This window comes from Pseudomassariella vexata, assembly GCF_002105095.1.
Source record: "Pseudomassariella vexata strain CBS 129021 chromosome Unknown BCR38scaffold_2, whole genome shotgun sequence".
NCBI classification, from domain to species: Eukaryota; Fungi; Ascomycota; class Sordariomycetes; order Amphisphaeriales; family Pseudomassariaceae; genus Pseudomassariella; species Pseudomassariella vexata.
The window spans coordinates 300,126-314,742 of NW_024467957.1; the positions used below are offsets into that span (position 1 = coordinate 300,126).

The following is a 14,617-nucleotide window of genomic DNA, read 5'->3' on the forward strand; positions in this document are numbered from 1 at the left end:
GTTACGTCCTTTGTCGCTGTGGGGCAGAGGGCCAATGGGGGGGAGGGGGGGGGGGGGGGCTGTTACACCGAGAGGCACTTTTCACACCGGTTGGGAATAGATTGGAGTGACTTTGAACGAAGTTTGACGTTTTGTCGAAGGAATGGATGGTTCTGACGGTTTAGTGGTAAAAGGGATTCTTGGGCAAGGTAAGGCAGAGGTTAAGAAGATTTGATAGTTTCAGTATGATATGAAGATACTACAGGTTAAATCAGTATACATAGATCATACCGTCTTAATAGCGCAAGCAACATATGCAAGCCTGGGCGGGTCTCGATGTGTCGTACTACAGGACCCTTTTCATCAATCTTGTGTTACGGAGCAGTCGTAGCTGGCCAGGCTTTAGGCCGCATAATGGCGCTCTGCACACTACCTCATGTGGCATGTTTGCCTAAATCCTGCTTATTTTTTGTCTGCGGGAACTCGTTGTGCCCCAGCCTCATGTCGGAAAACGCGTGCCCCTTGCCCCTATTTTTCTACCTCCAACGCGGAATACCGACAGATTCTTCTCCAGCAACAAATAACACCACGCAATAGAACCCACAGGTTCAGGGCAGGTGTTTGCTCAAGACGACGAGTTTCGGGGGAGATACCTGGGGTGAAACCATTGATTCCGTTGTCATCCGTCCCGTGGGCATCACTCGTCTACGGCAATTCGTCCCACCATTCTGTACGACAGACGAGCGAAGCACCGAAACTATGTTCCACCGAACACACCATAGTAGGCATGTCTGACATGTCATACGACAGCACATTTGGACAGTCACACAGCATATTTATTCCTTTTATTACTAGCCTTACAGCTTGCGTGTATGAATGGCTGCCCCGGCCTTTTTGACTGCGCAATCGAGCTCCCGGACCGGAGAACACTATCGGGTCGCACAGCGAGAACAATTGGCTCGACAACAGCACCAAGATGATATCTGCAAGTCGGCAACATAATGATAGATACTCAGGTATATCAACCGATTCCACGAGATGGTAGAAGCGATAGTTGACAATTATTAGACACATCATACAAGAGTGTATTAGAAATAAATGTTGTCACTCCACTCTGGAGGTAACCCCTTTACGAGGAATCAAGCAATGCGAAATATCTGAAGATTTCCAGCCTGTGACTTCATTGCCATCATGCTGATGTGTTCTTCATAAGCGAAACTTCGGTAGGCACAGCAACGCGATTCATGTATCTATGCCACCCTCGACCAGCCTCTGGCCCAGCAAAACACATAATTGTAGGCCAATCATTTATCTTCCAGTACTTTCTGCAAAAAGTCGAATCCCTCCTTCTGCATTTCCCACGTCTGCGAACCGACCTTCATACGTGCCGCAAACGTGTGTTCCTCGCCCGGAATCTCCCTCATGCCACACAGAACGCCATGCTTCCTCAACTCGGCCAAAAAATCCCGGCTCAGACCGATAGGGACCATAGTGTCGCTCATGCCATGCACGATGAACGTCGGCGGGAACTCGGGGCTGATGTTTCTTATAGGGTCGACTTTATCCCAGTCCTTGGATGGGAAAATAGCGTCCATGACTGTGCCGTTGCCGATTTGTGTAAATACAAAAGCTGGCCTGAACCGGCTGAAATCTGGGGGACCCGGCGCCTGGCCTTCAAGCGATACGCCGTCATGGGTGGGGATGGGACTCTCGGTGTAAACTTGGTTGATGAAGTCCTGGGAGAGGTTGGGGGGCAGTTTTGCGAGTACGGCCGGGATTTTGGAGCTCCAGAAGGGGGAGGCGAAGTTGCAGCAGCCGTACATGTCGTAGATGGCCGCTACGGGACGGGGGACATCGAAGCCCTTGTAGAGTAGCATCAGCGCGACTCCCCTTACGTGGTCACAGAGTGGAGCGAGACAAACATACAAGGCTTAGGGCCAGATGACCACCGGACGAAGTCCCGAAGGCGAAGACGTGGTCGAGATCCACCTGATGAGGCTTCGACTGTTCACCAATGACGCGCTGCAAACCGCCGTCGTATATCCAAGCCAGAAGATCCCGACTGTCTTGCATAGGTCCCTCTAGCAAGTTGACTTGCGGACATAGGCGGTGATTGGGCACCACTACTATCCAGCCCCGCGAGAGGCAGTCGTTGATTTGGTCATTGTTGACCATGGACGAGGAGCCAAGCATGAAGACCCCTCCGTGGATGTTGATGACTGTTGACTTGTTAGTTGACTGATCGTTCTGATTTATGAAATGCCGAGTCAAGTACCTACGGGGACGCCGGTTGAGCCACCGCTTCCGCTTGGGAGGTATACATCAGTGTCGATTTCGAGTCCATCGACCACTTTGTATATAGCTTTGAAAGGGGCTTCGGACATCATGCTGGGAATCCAAATATACTTTTTGAATATATAGTCGAACGGTTCTATGCAGTCGATTTTGGACTTTTTGTCAGTAGCGACAAGCTGTAGTCGTGCAGTTGACTATTCTACTTAAACCCAAGATCGTGAGAACTCCACCCCTGTCAACGAGACTTCGTTTCAGATCGCCGGATAGCCCGCATTCGGTCCGGGAAAGCTGCAATGCAAAGTAGCCGAATCCAAGTGCCGTTGAATTACGATTCGTGCCGGAAGGTGGACAGGTGGACAGTTTGAAGACAAGTGGTAGACTAGCTATCCCCCGCATTCCGGATTATGGGGAACTATATGACACGGGATTAGTCAAACGCTGACTATTCGCCCAACCACCAAAATTCGTTCACTCGATTCCGTTACGAGAGTAAGGGTTACAAGACCACAAGAAAACAAGAAACACCCCCGGCATAACTAAGATTTGAAAGTTGCCATTCAAGATGCCAATCCCCGTATTATCCCTCCCGCCCGATGCGAGGACAAACTATGTCATCTCCCAACTAGAAGGGGAGAAACTCACCATCCCGGGCAGCAAAGGCACATTCCGGATCCTTGCCTCAGCCAAACAAACAAACGGCGCCATGTCTATCTTTCAAAGCGGAGCCGTGCTCTCGGACGCCCCGGGCTTCCACTTCCACAACTACGCTCATGACGTCTTCATGGTGACCAAGGGGTTCCTGAAGCTGTACAACGGTCCCAAGTGCCGGATCATGGGGCCGGGGGATTTCGCATACATACCTCCAGCAAGTCCATGCAACAGCAGTCCCATTTCCTAAGAAGCAAGAGAAATCGAAAGAATAAAACACTAACAAGAATGCCCAGGAAGTCATCCACAACCCAGAACTCCTTGGCCCTCATACCGAAACGGTCGGCCTCGTCACCCCCGGCAACTGGATCGACTTCTTCCGGTACGTAGGCGAAACCTACCACGGCCTCATCGTGCCAGAACACGACAACCGTGATCTGAAGGGGCACATCGTGTCCAAAATGATACCCGCGATGCAGGCCAAGAAGGACTTCGACGTCAATTTCGTGCGGGACCCCAATTTCAAGCCGCCGGCGGTCTCCGACTGGGAGGGAACGGAGAACGTCCTGCCTGGAGAGCTGGAGCCGTATTTCCTGCGCGCCAACACGGGACCCCGCTGGATGGCCGGGGGTATCATGTCGAGGCCGTTCATCACGACGAAGCAGAGCGGAGGCAAGTTTGCGATTTCGAGTATCGAGTCTTCGGGGGATTATGGGGCATCGGGGCTGTTTGAGAAGTATGTTGCTTTCCCATCCGTAGACCACTGTTTTGTGGTTTTCGAGGGGGCGTTAAAGGTGAACCTGAAGGGCGAGGAGGCGTGGACTACCGTGCGGGAGGGAGAGACGCTCGTCATTGCTGCTGGGCAGGCATTCAAGCTCGGGTTTGGGAGCAAGTATGTAAGGGCGTGGTCTTTTACCGGCGGTAAGGGGATCGAGGCACTGGTTGAGGCGGCGGGCGACCCTTATGAGGCGTTTGTGCTACCTGATAGGGCGGACGTGTTGGGTGCGGATAAGGTCAGAGTTGCGTGTGGTGAGATTGGTGCTGAGCTAGAATGAGATTCTGGGTTTTTTGGTAGTTACAAAATGAGAAGAAATCAGAATCCATACCCACGATTGATGCAACGATAAGAAGTTTACTTTCAAGGGTAGGTATTTGAATATGTGAAATCCCAATTGGTTGAATGGGATCATGTAAGTTGCACAAAGCTGGCCTTTGAGTCTGAAAGTCTCATGGAAGCCAACCTGCCTGCCGATTTCACTATGTAAGCACTTCATCACCTTTTGAGTCTCTTGGACAATGCTAGGGAGTGGGCATTTTCATGACAAGTATAATATCGACGAACAGGGCAATACAGAAGAGATCGTGTAAAAGCCCAAACATGAAACACTGGCCTACCCTGACATGACTGAGCTTCCTTATGGGAATCATCAGCCCAGTTGAACGTAATGGGTTGACGCCTGCGTCGATCGCGTCGCTGTCTGCACTGTCCGGGAAAATGGGAGAGTCATTAGATCCTCGGACGCTCCAGCGTATGAGCCAAATATTCCTTGACATCGGGCTAAGGAGGATGCGCCGAGTACTGTACAATTCTGTTGACTGCACATATGTTACAGTAGCAAGGAGGACCTGAATCAGGGATACCAGGTGCAGTGATGGTGGCAACCGGTCCTCTCTGCTGCACTCCTTCACAAAACCACGACGCTCTACCTCCTCTTGCTGTTCTTTCCTTGCCGTCCAGTATTTCCACCCTTGCCCCTGCTACTAAACACGTTTCTAGCCCGTCTCCAAGCCTCAACCAGATGATCCACATTGCCCATATCATGCTTTGCCCGACGCATGTGCATAAGTCTGGCGCGTCTCGCTCTCTTGGGTCGTCTCCAGATAATCTCAATACCCAGCACGCTCGGCGAGTAAATTTTGTACCACATCTCGACGCCAACCTTGGTCAAAGTGTTGCGCAGCAGAATGGCTGTGTCGACACCGGCGCGACGGATCTGCAGGCAGGCGCCAGCGAACGGCTCCCCACGGTTCGTGGTGACCTGCAGCACATCGCCCGGCTTCGCGGCGTCGGGGTTGCTTTTCGAGAAGAGGGCGGTGCGCGCCCCGGTGCGGTCCAGACGGCGGATCTGTTGCGCGTGGTATTCGACCAGGGCAGCGGGGTGGGCTTTGCGGGCGGAGGGAGGGGGGCTGTAGACGGCGAAGGCGGTGCGGATGGGGTTGTCAGGATTCTTGGTGGGGATCACATCTATAAAATCATAAGTGACTAGTTCCTTAAGATGCGGAATCAATGATATGTCACGAACGGAATTTAGGTGCTTTCCGAGCTGCAATGGTCGCTGGTGGTATTGCTCCTGCATTACTGGCTGGTGGCTCGGTAGGTGTACTGATAGAGGCCAGTGTACGGCTGAGGAGTTGATTTTGCTGACGACTTCGTCTGAGGACAGACTTCCAGCAGCCAAGTGGCCGCCGGGCGGATTGGACAATCATTTCGTCTGGACGGCTTCGGGCTGGCCGTAGAAGCTCATCACAAGATGTCGCAAGATGTCTCGAAGCTCTCGAAAAGTCGACCCGCGCCTGGGCCTCCAGAGGATTTGTGGGGATAAAGGATATCCCGGATTCGTAGTTTCCCAAAATTTCCGGGTGCGACCCGCTGCGAGTTGCGATTGATGAATTTTTGGGGCTTCCAGGGTCCATCTGGGTTAGATGGGGCAACGACGACAACTTTGAATACCACTTAAAAGCAACAATGTGAAGTCGTGCAATTCAAATTCACTGACACATTCGTTGTACACAAAATGTCCAGAAAATCGGTATTAGGTGCATTTTGTGCACACAATGGCGCCCTCGAGGCTGCCTCGAGAAGTATAGCCAGAGCTGGCCAACAACGGACCTTCTCATCTACACCTCAACGAAAGGGTATGGGACAGGCAATTCAGGAGGACTCGTTATATTGACCCGGCAAACTGACAACAAATGCAGCAAAACACGTACCCATTTTCACCAAGACCTCTTCGCCCGAACTTGACGATCTCCTCGGCTCCATCCGCAACAAGATCATCCTGCCGTCCTTTCTGCCCCAAGAACAACGAAAGAAGCTCTTCCGCCAGCGCTACGAGAAGAAACTGGAGTCCGACCCCATAATCATCGAGGTCGATGGAGAGATCTTTAAGTTCCGGCACATGGACCCGCAAAAGGGTAACATGCCCAACACGCGCAAGAGCGTTATCCAGGCCATCCAGGCCTTCTCCAAGGACGAGGACTTTGCCAACCTGGTGCCGCTGCTCGAAGGCATCTACCACGCCAAGCGCAAGCTGCCCGAAGACTTTTATGCCAAGATCGCACGAGAGCTGGGTAAGAAGGGCCGAGTATACGACGTGATCGAGTGCGCGCGCATGATCAAGCGCACGGGGTACAAGCTTGACACAAGTGAGAAGGTCAACACAGTGCTGGCCGATGTGCAGATGAAGGCCATCGATGCAGGTTGGTCCAAGGGTCAGACGGAGCAGTCGTTGCGGTGGACGGAGATGGTGCTCGACATAATCGAGGAGGAGGAGCACCAGCCGCGGGTCAAGGCCGATCTGCCCCTGAACCGGGATCCCCAGGTCCTGTTGGCGCCGTTGCATCTGGCTACCGTGCTGGTGGCCAAACACGAGGCTGACGAGCAGATGGTGGCCAAAATGAACAAGTACGCCAGAGAAGTCGTGAGGTTGTGGCCCGAAGGTACCAAGCTGAGGGAGCTTCACGTGGCGGAGTCTTACGTTGAGGGTGGTCCGATGCACTACCTCATGGAGCCGAATAAGTTTGTCAGTTTGGCTGCGCCGCTGCTTTTTGGACTTGAAATGGCCGTGGATACCGTCAAGGATGCGCAGCTGGCAGATGAGCTACGGTCAAAATGTGCCGTGCTCGGCGGAGAGATCCAAACGGCAAGACAAGAAAACAAAGCAGTGAGACCGGAAGGTGGCCGGGCTGAGGGGGTGTGGGCAAAACTGTACTCGGCTTAGGAAAATGGCCGTGAAAGTGTAATGCCACGTTTGTACACTATATACAGATGTAGATACCGAATGCTCACTGCCGGCACTCTATCTAGTCTAGACATCTTGTCACTGCTGGCACTCTATCTAGTCTATTCAAGATGTCTAGACTAAGGCAACACAATGTACTTTTCCAAATGTTTCGGTATCGACCCTAGCAAGTTCTTGCTCTCCAACCACTTCTTCGAAAATAAGCGGTCCGCGTAACGGTACGCACCATCGCACAGCACCGTAACAACCGTGTGTCCGGGGCCCATTTTCTCGGCGACCTCCTTCGCAGCCACGACATTGAGCGCACTGCTGGCGCCCAGGTACAAGCCCTCCTCGTCCAAGCACCGGTAGACCATTTCGATGCTCTTCTCATCGCTAATATGCAGACTGTCGTCAACGAGTCCAATATCAGGTGCCAGATTATCCGTAATGCGCCCCTGACCGATTCCCTCCGTGATCGACCCGCCCTTCCGCTCAGCTAGCTTCCCCCCGCTCTGCACATAGCTATGCAACACCGACCCCGGCGGATCGGCAATGAAGCTCTTGACCCTCCCTCCCGACACCGTCTTCAAATACCTGGTAACGCCCGCCAACGTGCCCGCCGTCCCTGTCGCACACGTGAACGCATCGACCTTTCCCCCCGTCTGCTCCCAGATCTCCGGCCCCGTCGTCTCGATATGCGCCCGCCGATTTGCCGTGTTGTCAAACTGGTTCGTCCACACGGCGCTCCCCTTCCCGCCTTCCTCCGTCAGCCGCTCTGCGTGTCGCCGCGCTTGGTGGTTGTAGTTCTCTGGGTGCTCGAAGGCTACCGCCGGCACGGGATATACCTCGGCACCCAGCAGACGCAGAAGGTCGATCTTACCCTGTGATTGCGTGTTGGGCATGTAGATGACGAGGTTGTAACCCTTGGAACGGCACACGTGCGCCAGTCCGATGCCGGTATTGCCTGCTGTGCCCTCGACGACCGTGCCGCCTGGTTTAAGGAGGCCGCGTTCTTCGGCATCGAGGACAACGTAGAGGGCCGCGCGATCCTTGATGGAGCCACCGGGGTTCATGAACTCGGCTTTGCCTAGGACTTCGCATTTGGTTTGTTGGGAGAGCGTGTTGAGACGGATGAGAGGCGTGTTGCCGATTCCTATTTCCATGTCTAAGTTAGAGGGTTTATTTATCTGACAGGTGGTCTCAAGGGGGTTTCTTACCACCCGTCAATCCCTTTGCAATGCCTTGCGCTCTTGAGATGGCGATGGTGCTAGGACTCGGGTCGTGTGCAACCATCGAACCGGCTCGGCGAGAGGCGCTCGTCGCGAACCGACGGACGCTATGCCGAAACATTGTGAAGCTGAAGTTTTCTTTCTAGGAAGCTTCTTGGGTGACTCGGCTGTCGTATTTCACTAGATTTCTTTTCCACTCTTCAGCTCACCGAAACGCAAGCTCGAAGCTTTGGCTCGGCAATCGGTGGGAACAAAGAAATATTGGCGGGGCATCGAAGCGATCGGATGCGCAAAGCACGTCATTCCCGGTGTGCAATCCACCACGACACTAAAAACCGAAGTATTCAACTCGATGGTTACAATGACAAATGCTACAGAATTGCCTAAACTGAGTCACACAAAAAAGAACGCGTACAAAAAAGAGCTAGGAAGCCGGAACAAAAAAAACAAAGGAAATTGAACCGCAAAATATTGGCATAAACGTTGGTTGTACCGACACGTATGGATTGGAAAAAGAAAAATAAACGTCGCCTGCAGGATTCGAACCTACGCGCCCGAAGGCATTGCCTAACAACTAATCCACAGGAGATATAGCAGGGCAACGTGTTAACCACTCCACCAAAGCGACCATTCTTGACTTTAACGATTTGACGAACCGATCTCTACTGTCTGTGCGTTGGATATTTCCGCTCGTCTTAGGGTCTATTTTGCAAGCTTTTCAAGTTTTACAGTGGACCCTTGTGCTACTCAAAACAATACTCTCTCATTGAACCATACGCCTTTGCTAAGTTCTGTCGTCATCAGAGCCTCTTCAGCTTCTAGGAAAACGAGGCTCGAAACTCGCGGTCTCTCTTCCAATCTTCCCGGTCGATCCTCTCCTCCTCGTGCTGAAGGTTCCACTCCAGGTACCGCGCGTCGCCCTCCATAAGCTTAATCTTGTCGCCCTCGAGCTTCTCGTACAGTGTCCAATCGTCGAGTTGAGACGGCGTCGGGATCCTCGTGAAAGTCTCCATGGCCTTCTGGTCACGCACCCACTCCAGCGTCAGCTCCAGCTTGCGCGTGTTCGTCGCGATGTCCAATTTCGTTCCGTACTGCCTGATGGTGTACAGGCCGTCGTACCGCACGCCGGCTTGCGGTGCGTAGATGCTCTTGAGTCTGTATCCTCGCAGAATGCGGATTTGCGTCCCTACTTGCGAGATCAAGGGAACGTGCATGTCGCCCGAACGACCCTTGCGGATGTATTTGACGATGTTCAAGCCGTCCGTTTGCAAGACCTCCTCTTTTCCAGTGAGAAGCGGCAAAGCGGTGATGCCGTACCTGCTTTTTGTCGGCGCCTCGAGCGGGCTCGCAACGATGCCGTCGCGTTGGGCACAGGCGATGTTCAACCACCAGCTGCAATAAATTCAGCTGGTCATTTGTCTGGTTACTAAAGGAGAGGATCACTTACTGTCCAGGTATGAATTGCAGATTGCTCTCTAGCTCGGACATCGGGTCACTCGCTTTCGTCTGCCACTTCCCCAAGTCATACTTCAAGGCGCAATTGAACGATACATCCTTCAACCGGCCTCCCTTGACCAGCACTGCGCTTCGCATGTGATCAATCATAAAGTACTGCTCCCTGAATCGTTGTCTCCAGAGCATGCGCAGTTTCTTAGCATTAGCGGCATCGACCCGGAACCTCAACGGTAGTTCTGTCGCAAAGTTGGTCACTTTGAGCATGTCGGCGAGCTGGATAATATCGGCCAGCAGCTTATCGAGGCGTGCATGCTCGATCGTGTCGAAGTCCAGGGATGGCCGTCGGCGCTCCTCGTCTTTCAATACGGCGTCCAAGAAGCTGCTCAGTTTGTCGGCCCCGGGACCTAGGTTCTTGTCATATTTTAAGGAGGCGCGTACGGCGTCGGACAAGCCTAGCAGTTCTGTCTTGTTCCAGTCTGGCTTCTCAGATTCGTCAGAGTCGGATAGCAACGACTCGACAGACGCTCCTACACATTTTTCGTGAGCATCTCTATCTCCTAATCAAGACAAATGTGATCTACCTCTACTGGCAGACGGCGATTTTCTGACAAGAGGAAGACCATTGCTGCCGTCGAAATTGAAATGCTGAATGTTTGGGCTCAAGAGCTAGAAGGCTGTTAGTCATCATCTTGTCTCTTGAGATTGTTCTCTTACCTGGTTTACAATCATGTCTCCTGGACGGTCGAACAACCATCTTGCTACCACATCATCACTCGCACGAACTGCCAGCGGCTTCGCCTTCGGAGGCGACCGCTCCCGTTGGTATCGTGTGCTGTGGTTGTGTCTAGCAAACCTCTCAAGCACACTCATATTTGCTCTGCTTCCTGCGGGGGTTACTCGTTCTTGTCCCTTGGTATGAGGTATTCTAGCACTTGCAGGTGATGTTATTGATTTTTTTGATTCTTTCATGCAACGGCTCAATTGACCATGTGGTTTGCCCCAAATAGACCGCAGTGTATTGATATTTTTAGGGATAGCAAACATATAGATAGTAGTTTTAGGTCGGGATTGGTCTCGATTGGCTCAAAGAAGGCTGTGAACACAAAGGCTGAATGGACTTCTTACAACATGTCAAGGGTTGGTCGTTGGTGAACTCAATTGAATTGTCGAAGGAAAGTGCTGTCTTCCCGCCTAACAAAGAATTGCTAGGTAAACCTGAAAGGTGCGACCAACAACAGAGAAGGTCGCCAAGTAACCAGACGCCAGTTCAAGGTTTCCTACCAACGGACATGGCATGACATGTTGAACAAGGTAGACAGCTTGAACGAAGCTATTCTGGCAGATTGCGCTATACAAAAATCCGAAGCGAGGTTGGGTTATAATTGCTTGTTTACGTTACGCTCATCGGTCGAACGGGAAGAAACATAGTCATTTGGCTTGTCCATATTGATGAATTACAGCTGATTATAGTGCAGAGTCAGGGCTATTAGGACGGCCAGAGTTGATATCCAGCCAGGGCCGACTCCTTGGCCATACTTTAGAATGGCGGTGCTTAGTCCATGGCATAGCATCAGCCCCTGCGTGCCCTGTGTTCGGTGTATTTGGCTATGTTGTTGAAGTTGCTACTAATTCGCTTCTAGAACTAATGGCTGAACCGAGCCTCATCGCATATCAAAGTACTCGTACTTGGCATGTTTCTTGACGTGGCAAATGATTTCACTGGCTACTTATATGTGGAACATCAAACTTGGACGCCGTCGAGCTCTCAAGTTGAGGTTCGGATGATAGATACCCTGGGAGTACTACCCTCAATTCACCTGCGTTCTACATAACGCCAGCCGGATCCGATCCATAAGTTGATTCACCCCCTTACTGCACCAATCCATGTACTCAACCCCTCCTTAACCCTCAAGTCTCCAGCCACATCTGTAATTGCCCAATCTCACTGCCGCACTTCAAATGACCAACAAAATTCACGATCCACTCCAAATAGGTTATTGGCTTCTGAGTGCTAGTAAGAACAAAAGTGCTTGATGACGCTAACCAGCATGAGAACAACCCCTGGGCTTCAGCTGGGGTTTCGGACAGAGCCTAATAGTGGCTGCCTGGAATCTTTGTTCTTTTTGTCTGTTTCTCCCCCTGGCTGTTTATGTCATTACGTTGGGCTTTCGTGTTGTTGGATTATGGTGGTTCTCTGTGGGCAGTTGCTCAAGCGGGCTCTTTCTTTGAAGATTTCTACTTTGGTTTAACGATCTGTTCGGGTGGCATTGTACCCCTTTGTTTGAAACAGAACGAGAACTGGGAGGGTGCCGATTCAAATCACTCGACTTCGAAATACTTTTATCTTGTATATTTTGACCCGATAGCTTCCTTACCCTGTAGGCTGGAGAACATGACCTCCTACAAGGCACTCGTGTATATTCAGGTCATTGCCAAGGGATTCATCACATACAGAGGTTAATGTTATGTGTTACATAAGTTTAGCATTACATCTGTGTACACTCTACTCCTAATCTGCGAGGAACAAAAATTCATACAACTAAAGCAAACGCGCCTCCATATGGTATAACCCAGATATGTCTATATACAAACCCCAATTCATGTTGGTAGCAGACCATATTTATCCCCATTCTTATTCAATACGTCGTTGAGTTTGACGCCGTGGTGACCTCCGAAGCGCAGGTTCGCTGATTGAGAGTTCATTGACCTTGTGCAGAATATTGTCGTTGCCCATGATCGACAGTATTGACTTCTCGATTTCATCTCTGCCTCCACTCAGCTGGTCCTCATCAATCCATTCCGACTCGATGGCAAATCTGACAATGTCGCTAGCACTGGCAAAACCAGGGATACATTCATCGGCTTCCGGGTTCAGGTGTGTCCAGAAGCTCTTGGTAACTCGCTTGAATGCATTTAGTTCCTTCTTGGGACCTCGGAAGTTGTCGACAAGATATCCGTATATGTAGGCCAGCCACAATACGTTCGTATAAGGCTCGTGTTGCGCCCATGTGATGGGACCATCAATGCCTTGTGCGTACGCCGTCCTGTGGCTTTTTGGTGGCAGGCACTTGCGGTCCCCTCGCAAAAGAAAAGATCTCATCTGTCTGTAGACCTCGCACTGCGGCGCGTGCTCGCTCGTGAACAGACTCAAATCTCTCTCGAGATCGTAGGCAATAGGCTCAGCTTCACAGTCGGAGCTGGCACGGGAAAGCCCATAGTCGAGGATGGTTATTTCGAGACCCGAGTGGCCAAAATAGGCTAGAGAGTCCCGATCTTCTGGATGGCGGGGTTCCCCTGCCCTTCGAATACATAAGTTTCCTTCGTGTAGGTCTCGATGCTGCCCAGGTTAGCATTCGCAGCTTGTCATCCGAAAAGGCACACACCTCAAACTCTATATGAACTTCGGCCCGGGCCAGTGCGATCGCGGTATGGAAGAAGATGTCCCACAGCTGATCGGTGGTCGAGAGCTCAAAGTCCTCCAAAGCTGTCCCGGCATCTCCAAGCTCAACAACGAGGAACTTCGTTGCGTCCAAATACCGACTCGGCGAAGGATAGAATTGCAGCCTATCAGGGTCTTTCCTCTTGACTTTCTTATGGAAAGCCTGATGCGTCTCGAGAAGTTCCTTGCACGCCTTGCCCTGCACGATATACCTCTCCTTGTATACCACGAAACCAGGAATATCCGCAAGCCATTCGGAGATCTTCAGCTCGCCCATCAAGTCAGATTCTAAATGTGGCTCCTCGTCAACCAGTCCAGATTTCTCCTGGGCTTTCGTTTGGGCTTTGATGGGCGATTCCATCCGGATAACTTTTACGATACTTGTACCGCGCTCATTGGTGACCAGGTAGACCTCCGCATAAGATGCTTCCGCGATCTTGACTATCTTGTCACCTGGCGGACATACTTCAGACCAAGATAGTACCCTGAGCTCTGCGTCTGACAACCCATCTTCTGGCGCTCGGGCGGCCTTATCCGGGGTCTTGGCGGGCGTGGATTGGACAACCTGAACAGACTGAACGGTAGACTCTGCATCACCGGTTTTCTTCTTGCATCGACTGCGAGATTTCTTTGCTTGTTTCCCTAGAGAGCTTTCGTTGCTAATATAAGGCGCAACAGTCTCAGGTGGATCCTCGGGCACAGCATCGGACACAGGCTCAGACCTTGGATCGGTCACCTGTTTCTTCCGCCGCTCGTGGGATTTGAACTTTTGCTTCACAGGGGCAGGAGAGATTTCGTGCCGATCCTGGAAACTCATTGTCGTGATATTTTCGGTTAACTTGTTGATTGCATCTGGTTGTTCTTGAAGCGCAGCTCGGACGGGCGTTTGAAGAAGATCGACGAACAAGCGGTCGCCTTTGGGCTTCTTGTGTTGTTTGCCATATCTTCGGATAGTAGATGGCTTCGACATCTTGTCAATGTCGGCCTATTTGCTTTCAACTTGGGTAAATCTCATGCGAATTGAATTTCATGTTGAACGTTGCATGATGTCGTCGAAACCAGAGGTTGGCGGGACAACGGGGCAGTTGCGGCTGCCGCAATTGGTCAGTCACTTCCAAATTTGATTAGTGCAACCCCTGAACGCCACTCTGTTGCCCAAGGCCTGAGGATATTCAGCCACAACACGTCTTGTTGGACACAATTTGAGGACCAGGTGGCCGACTTCATTCATATTATTTATGAGATCACAAGATACCGAGCTTCCTCAAAGTAGCATTCTGAAGCGCCTTTCAGGTTTTGTCCTCAGTAAAGTTCTCGAGCCCCACGTACAACATACGCTTGGTGCACAATTTCTAAGTTGAGGGCTGGGGATCAAGCGAGGATCTTCTTCATAACTGAGAAAGTTGAACCCAACCCACGTTGTGATATCTTCATGCTGGGAAATAGCCTTGAAGACTGTTGGTTGGTACTAATTAGATCATTCCAGGTCATGTTTGTTGCTGTAAATCATATCAAACACACCACCCTGGGTGGTAGAAGAAGCCTGCGGAATCGATGATGGGATGCTA

The 14,617-nt window shown here is 51.5% G+C and overlaps 8 protein-coding genes and 1 non-coding gene across 9 annotated transcripts; 3 read left to right on the forward strand and 6 right to left on the reverse strand.

The window, feature by feature from the left end:
- Nucleotides 1–352: 352 nt before the first annotated feature.
- BCR38DRAFT_87824 (uncharacterized protein) lies at nt 353–1,076 on the forward strand. The gene is made up of 2 exons (XM_040865715.1): nt 353–995; nt 1,048–1,076. The coding sequence occupies exon 1, from the start codon at nt 416–418 to the stop codon at nt 875–877; it is 462 nt and encodes a 153-aa protein (XP_040719499.1). The 5' UTR covers nt 353–415; the 3' UTR covers nt 878–995; nt 1,048–1,076.
- Nucleotides 1,077–1,283: 207 nt separating this feature from the next.
- On the reverse strand, nt 1,284–2,366 carry BCR38DRAFT_405258 (Alpha/Beta hydrolase protein; the record flags this gene model as incomplete). The annotated part of the gene is made up of 3 exons (XM_040857946.1): nt 1,284–1,841; nt 1,906–2,198; nt 2,255–2,366. 3 exons carry the CDS (start codon nt 2,364–2,366, stop codon nt 1,284–1,286), a joined length of 963 nt encoding a protein of 320 aa, XP_040719500.1.
- Nucleotides 2,367–2,504: 138 nt separating this feature from the next.
- On the forward strand, nt 2,505–4,158 carry BCR38DRAFT_87838 (RmlC-like cupin domain-containing protein). Its single transcript, XM_040865716.1, has 2 exons — nt 2,505–3,143; nt 3,223–4,158. Exons 1-2 carry the CDS (start codon nt 2,837–2,839, stop codon nt 3,975–3,977), a joined length of 1,062 nt encoding a protein of 353 aa, XP_040719501.1. The 5' UTR covers nt 2,505–2,836; the 3' UTR covers nt 3,978–4,158.
- Nucleotides 4,159–4,625: 467 nt separating this feature from the next.
- On the reverse strand, nt 4,626–5,616 carry BCR38DRAFT_405260 (translation protein SH3-like domain-containing protein; the record flags this gene model as incomplete). The annotated part of the gene is made up of 2 exons (XM_040857947.1): nt 4,626–5,167; nt 5,226–5,616. 2 exons carry the CDS (start codon nt 5,614–5,616, stop codon nt 4,626–4,628), a joined length of 933 nt encoding a protein of 310 aa, XP_040719502.1.
- Nucleotides 5,617–5,717: 101 nt separating this feature from the next.
- Nucleotides 5,718–6,923, forward strand: BCR38DRAFT_333436 (uncharacterized protein; the record flags this gene model as incomplete). Its single annotated transcript, XM_040855225.1, has 2 exons — nt 5,718–5,838; nt 5,902–6,923. The coding sequence occupies 2 exons, from the start codon at nt 5,718–5,720 to the stop codon at nt 6,921–6,923; spliced, it is 1,143 nt and encodes a 380-aa protein (XP_040719503.1).
- Nucleotides 6,924–7,063: 140 nt separating this feature from the next.
- BCR38DRAFT_454541 (tryptophan synthase beta subunit-like PLP-dependent enzyme) lies at nt 7,064–8,276 on the reverse strand (the record flags this gene model as incomplete). Its single annotated transcript, XM_040861710.1, has 2 exons — nt 7,064–8,079; nt 8,144–8,276. 2 exons carry the CDS (start codon nt 8,274–8,276, stop codon nt 7,064–7,066), a joined length of 1,149 nt encoding a protein of 382 aa, XP_040719504.1.
- A 404-nt stretch (nt 8,277–8,680) lies between these two features.
- On the reverse strand, nt 8,681–8,783 carry BCR38DRAFT_t73. The gene has a single exon. It is a non-coding gene; the product is annotated as a tRNA-Ser (tRNA).
- Nucleotides 8,784–8,931: 148 nt separating this feature from the next.
- On the reverse strand, nt 8,932–11,055 carry BCR38DRAFT_463114 (PUA-like domain-containing protein; the record flags this gene model as incomplete). Its single annotated transcript, XM_040862632.1, has 4 exons — nt 8,932–9,547; nt 9,603–10,137; nt 10,192–10,255; nt 11,035–11,055. 4 exons carry the CDS (start codon nt 11,053–11,055, stop codon nt 8,974–8,976), a joined length of 1,194 nt encoding a protein of 397 aa, XP_040719505.1. The 3' UTR covers nt 8,932–8,973.
- A 1,187-nt stretch (nt 11,056–12,242) lies between these two features.
- BCR38DRAFT_405264 (uncharacterized protein) lies at nt 12,243–14,019 on the reverse strand (the record flags this gene model as incomplete). The annotated part of the gene is made up of 2 exons (XM_040857948.1): nt 12,243–12,947; nt 12,994–14,019. The coding sequence occupies 2 exons, from the start codon at nt 14,017–14,019 to the stop codon at nt 12,243–12,245; spliced, it is 1,731 nt and encodes a 576-aa protein (XP_040719506.1).
- Between the last annotated feature and the right edge of the window lie 598 nt (nt 14,020–14,617).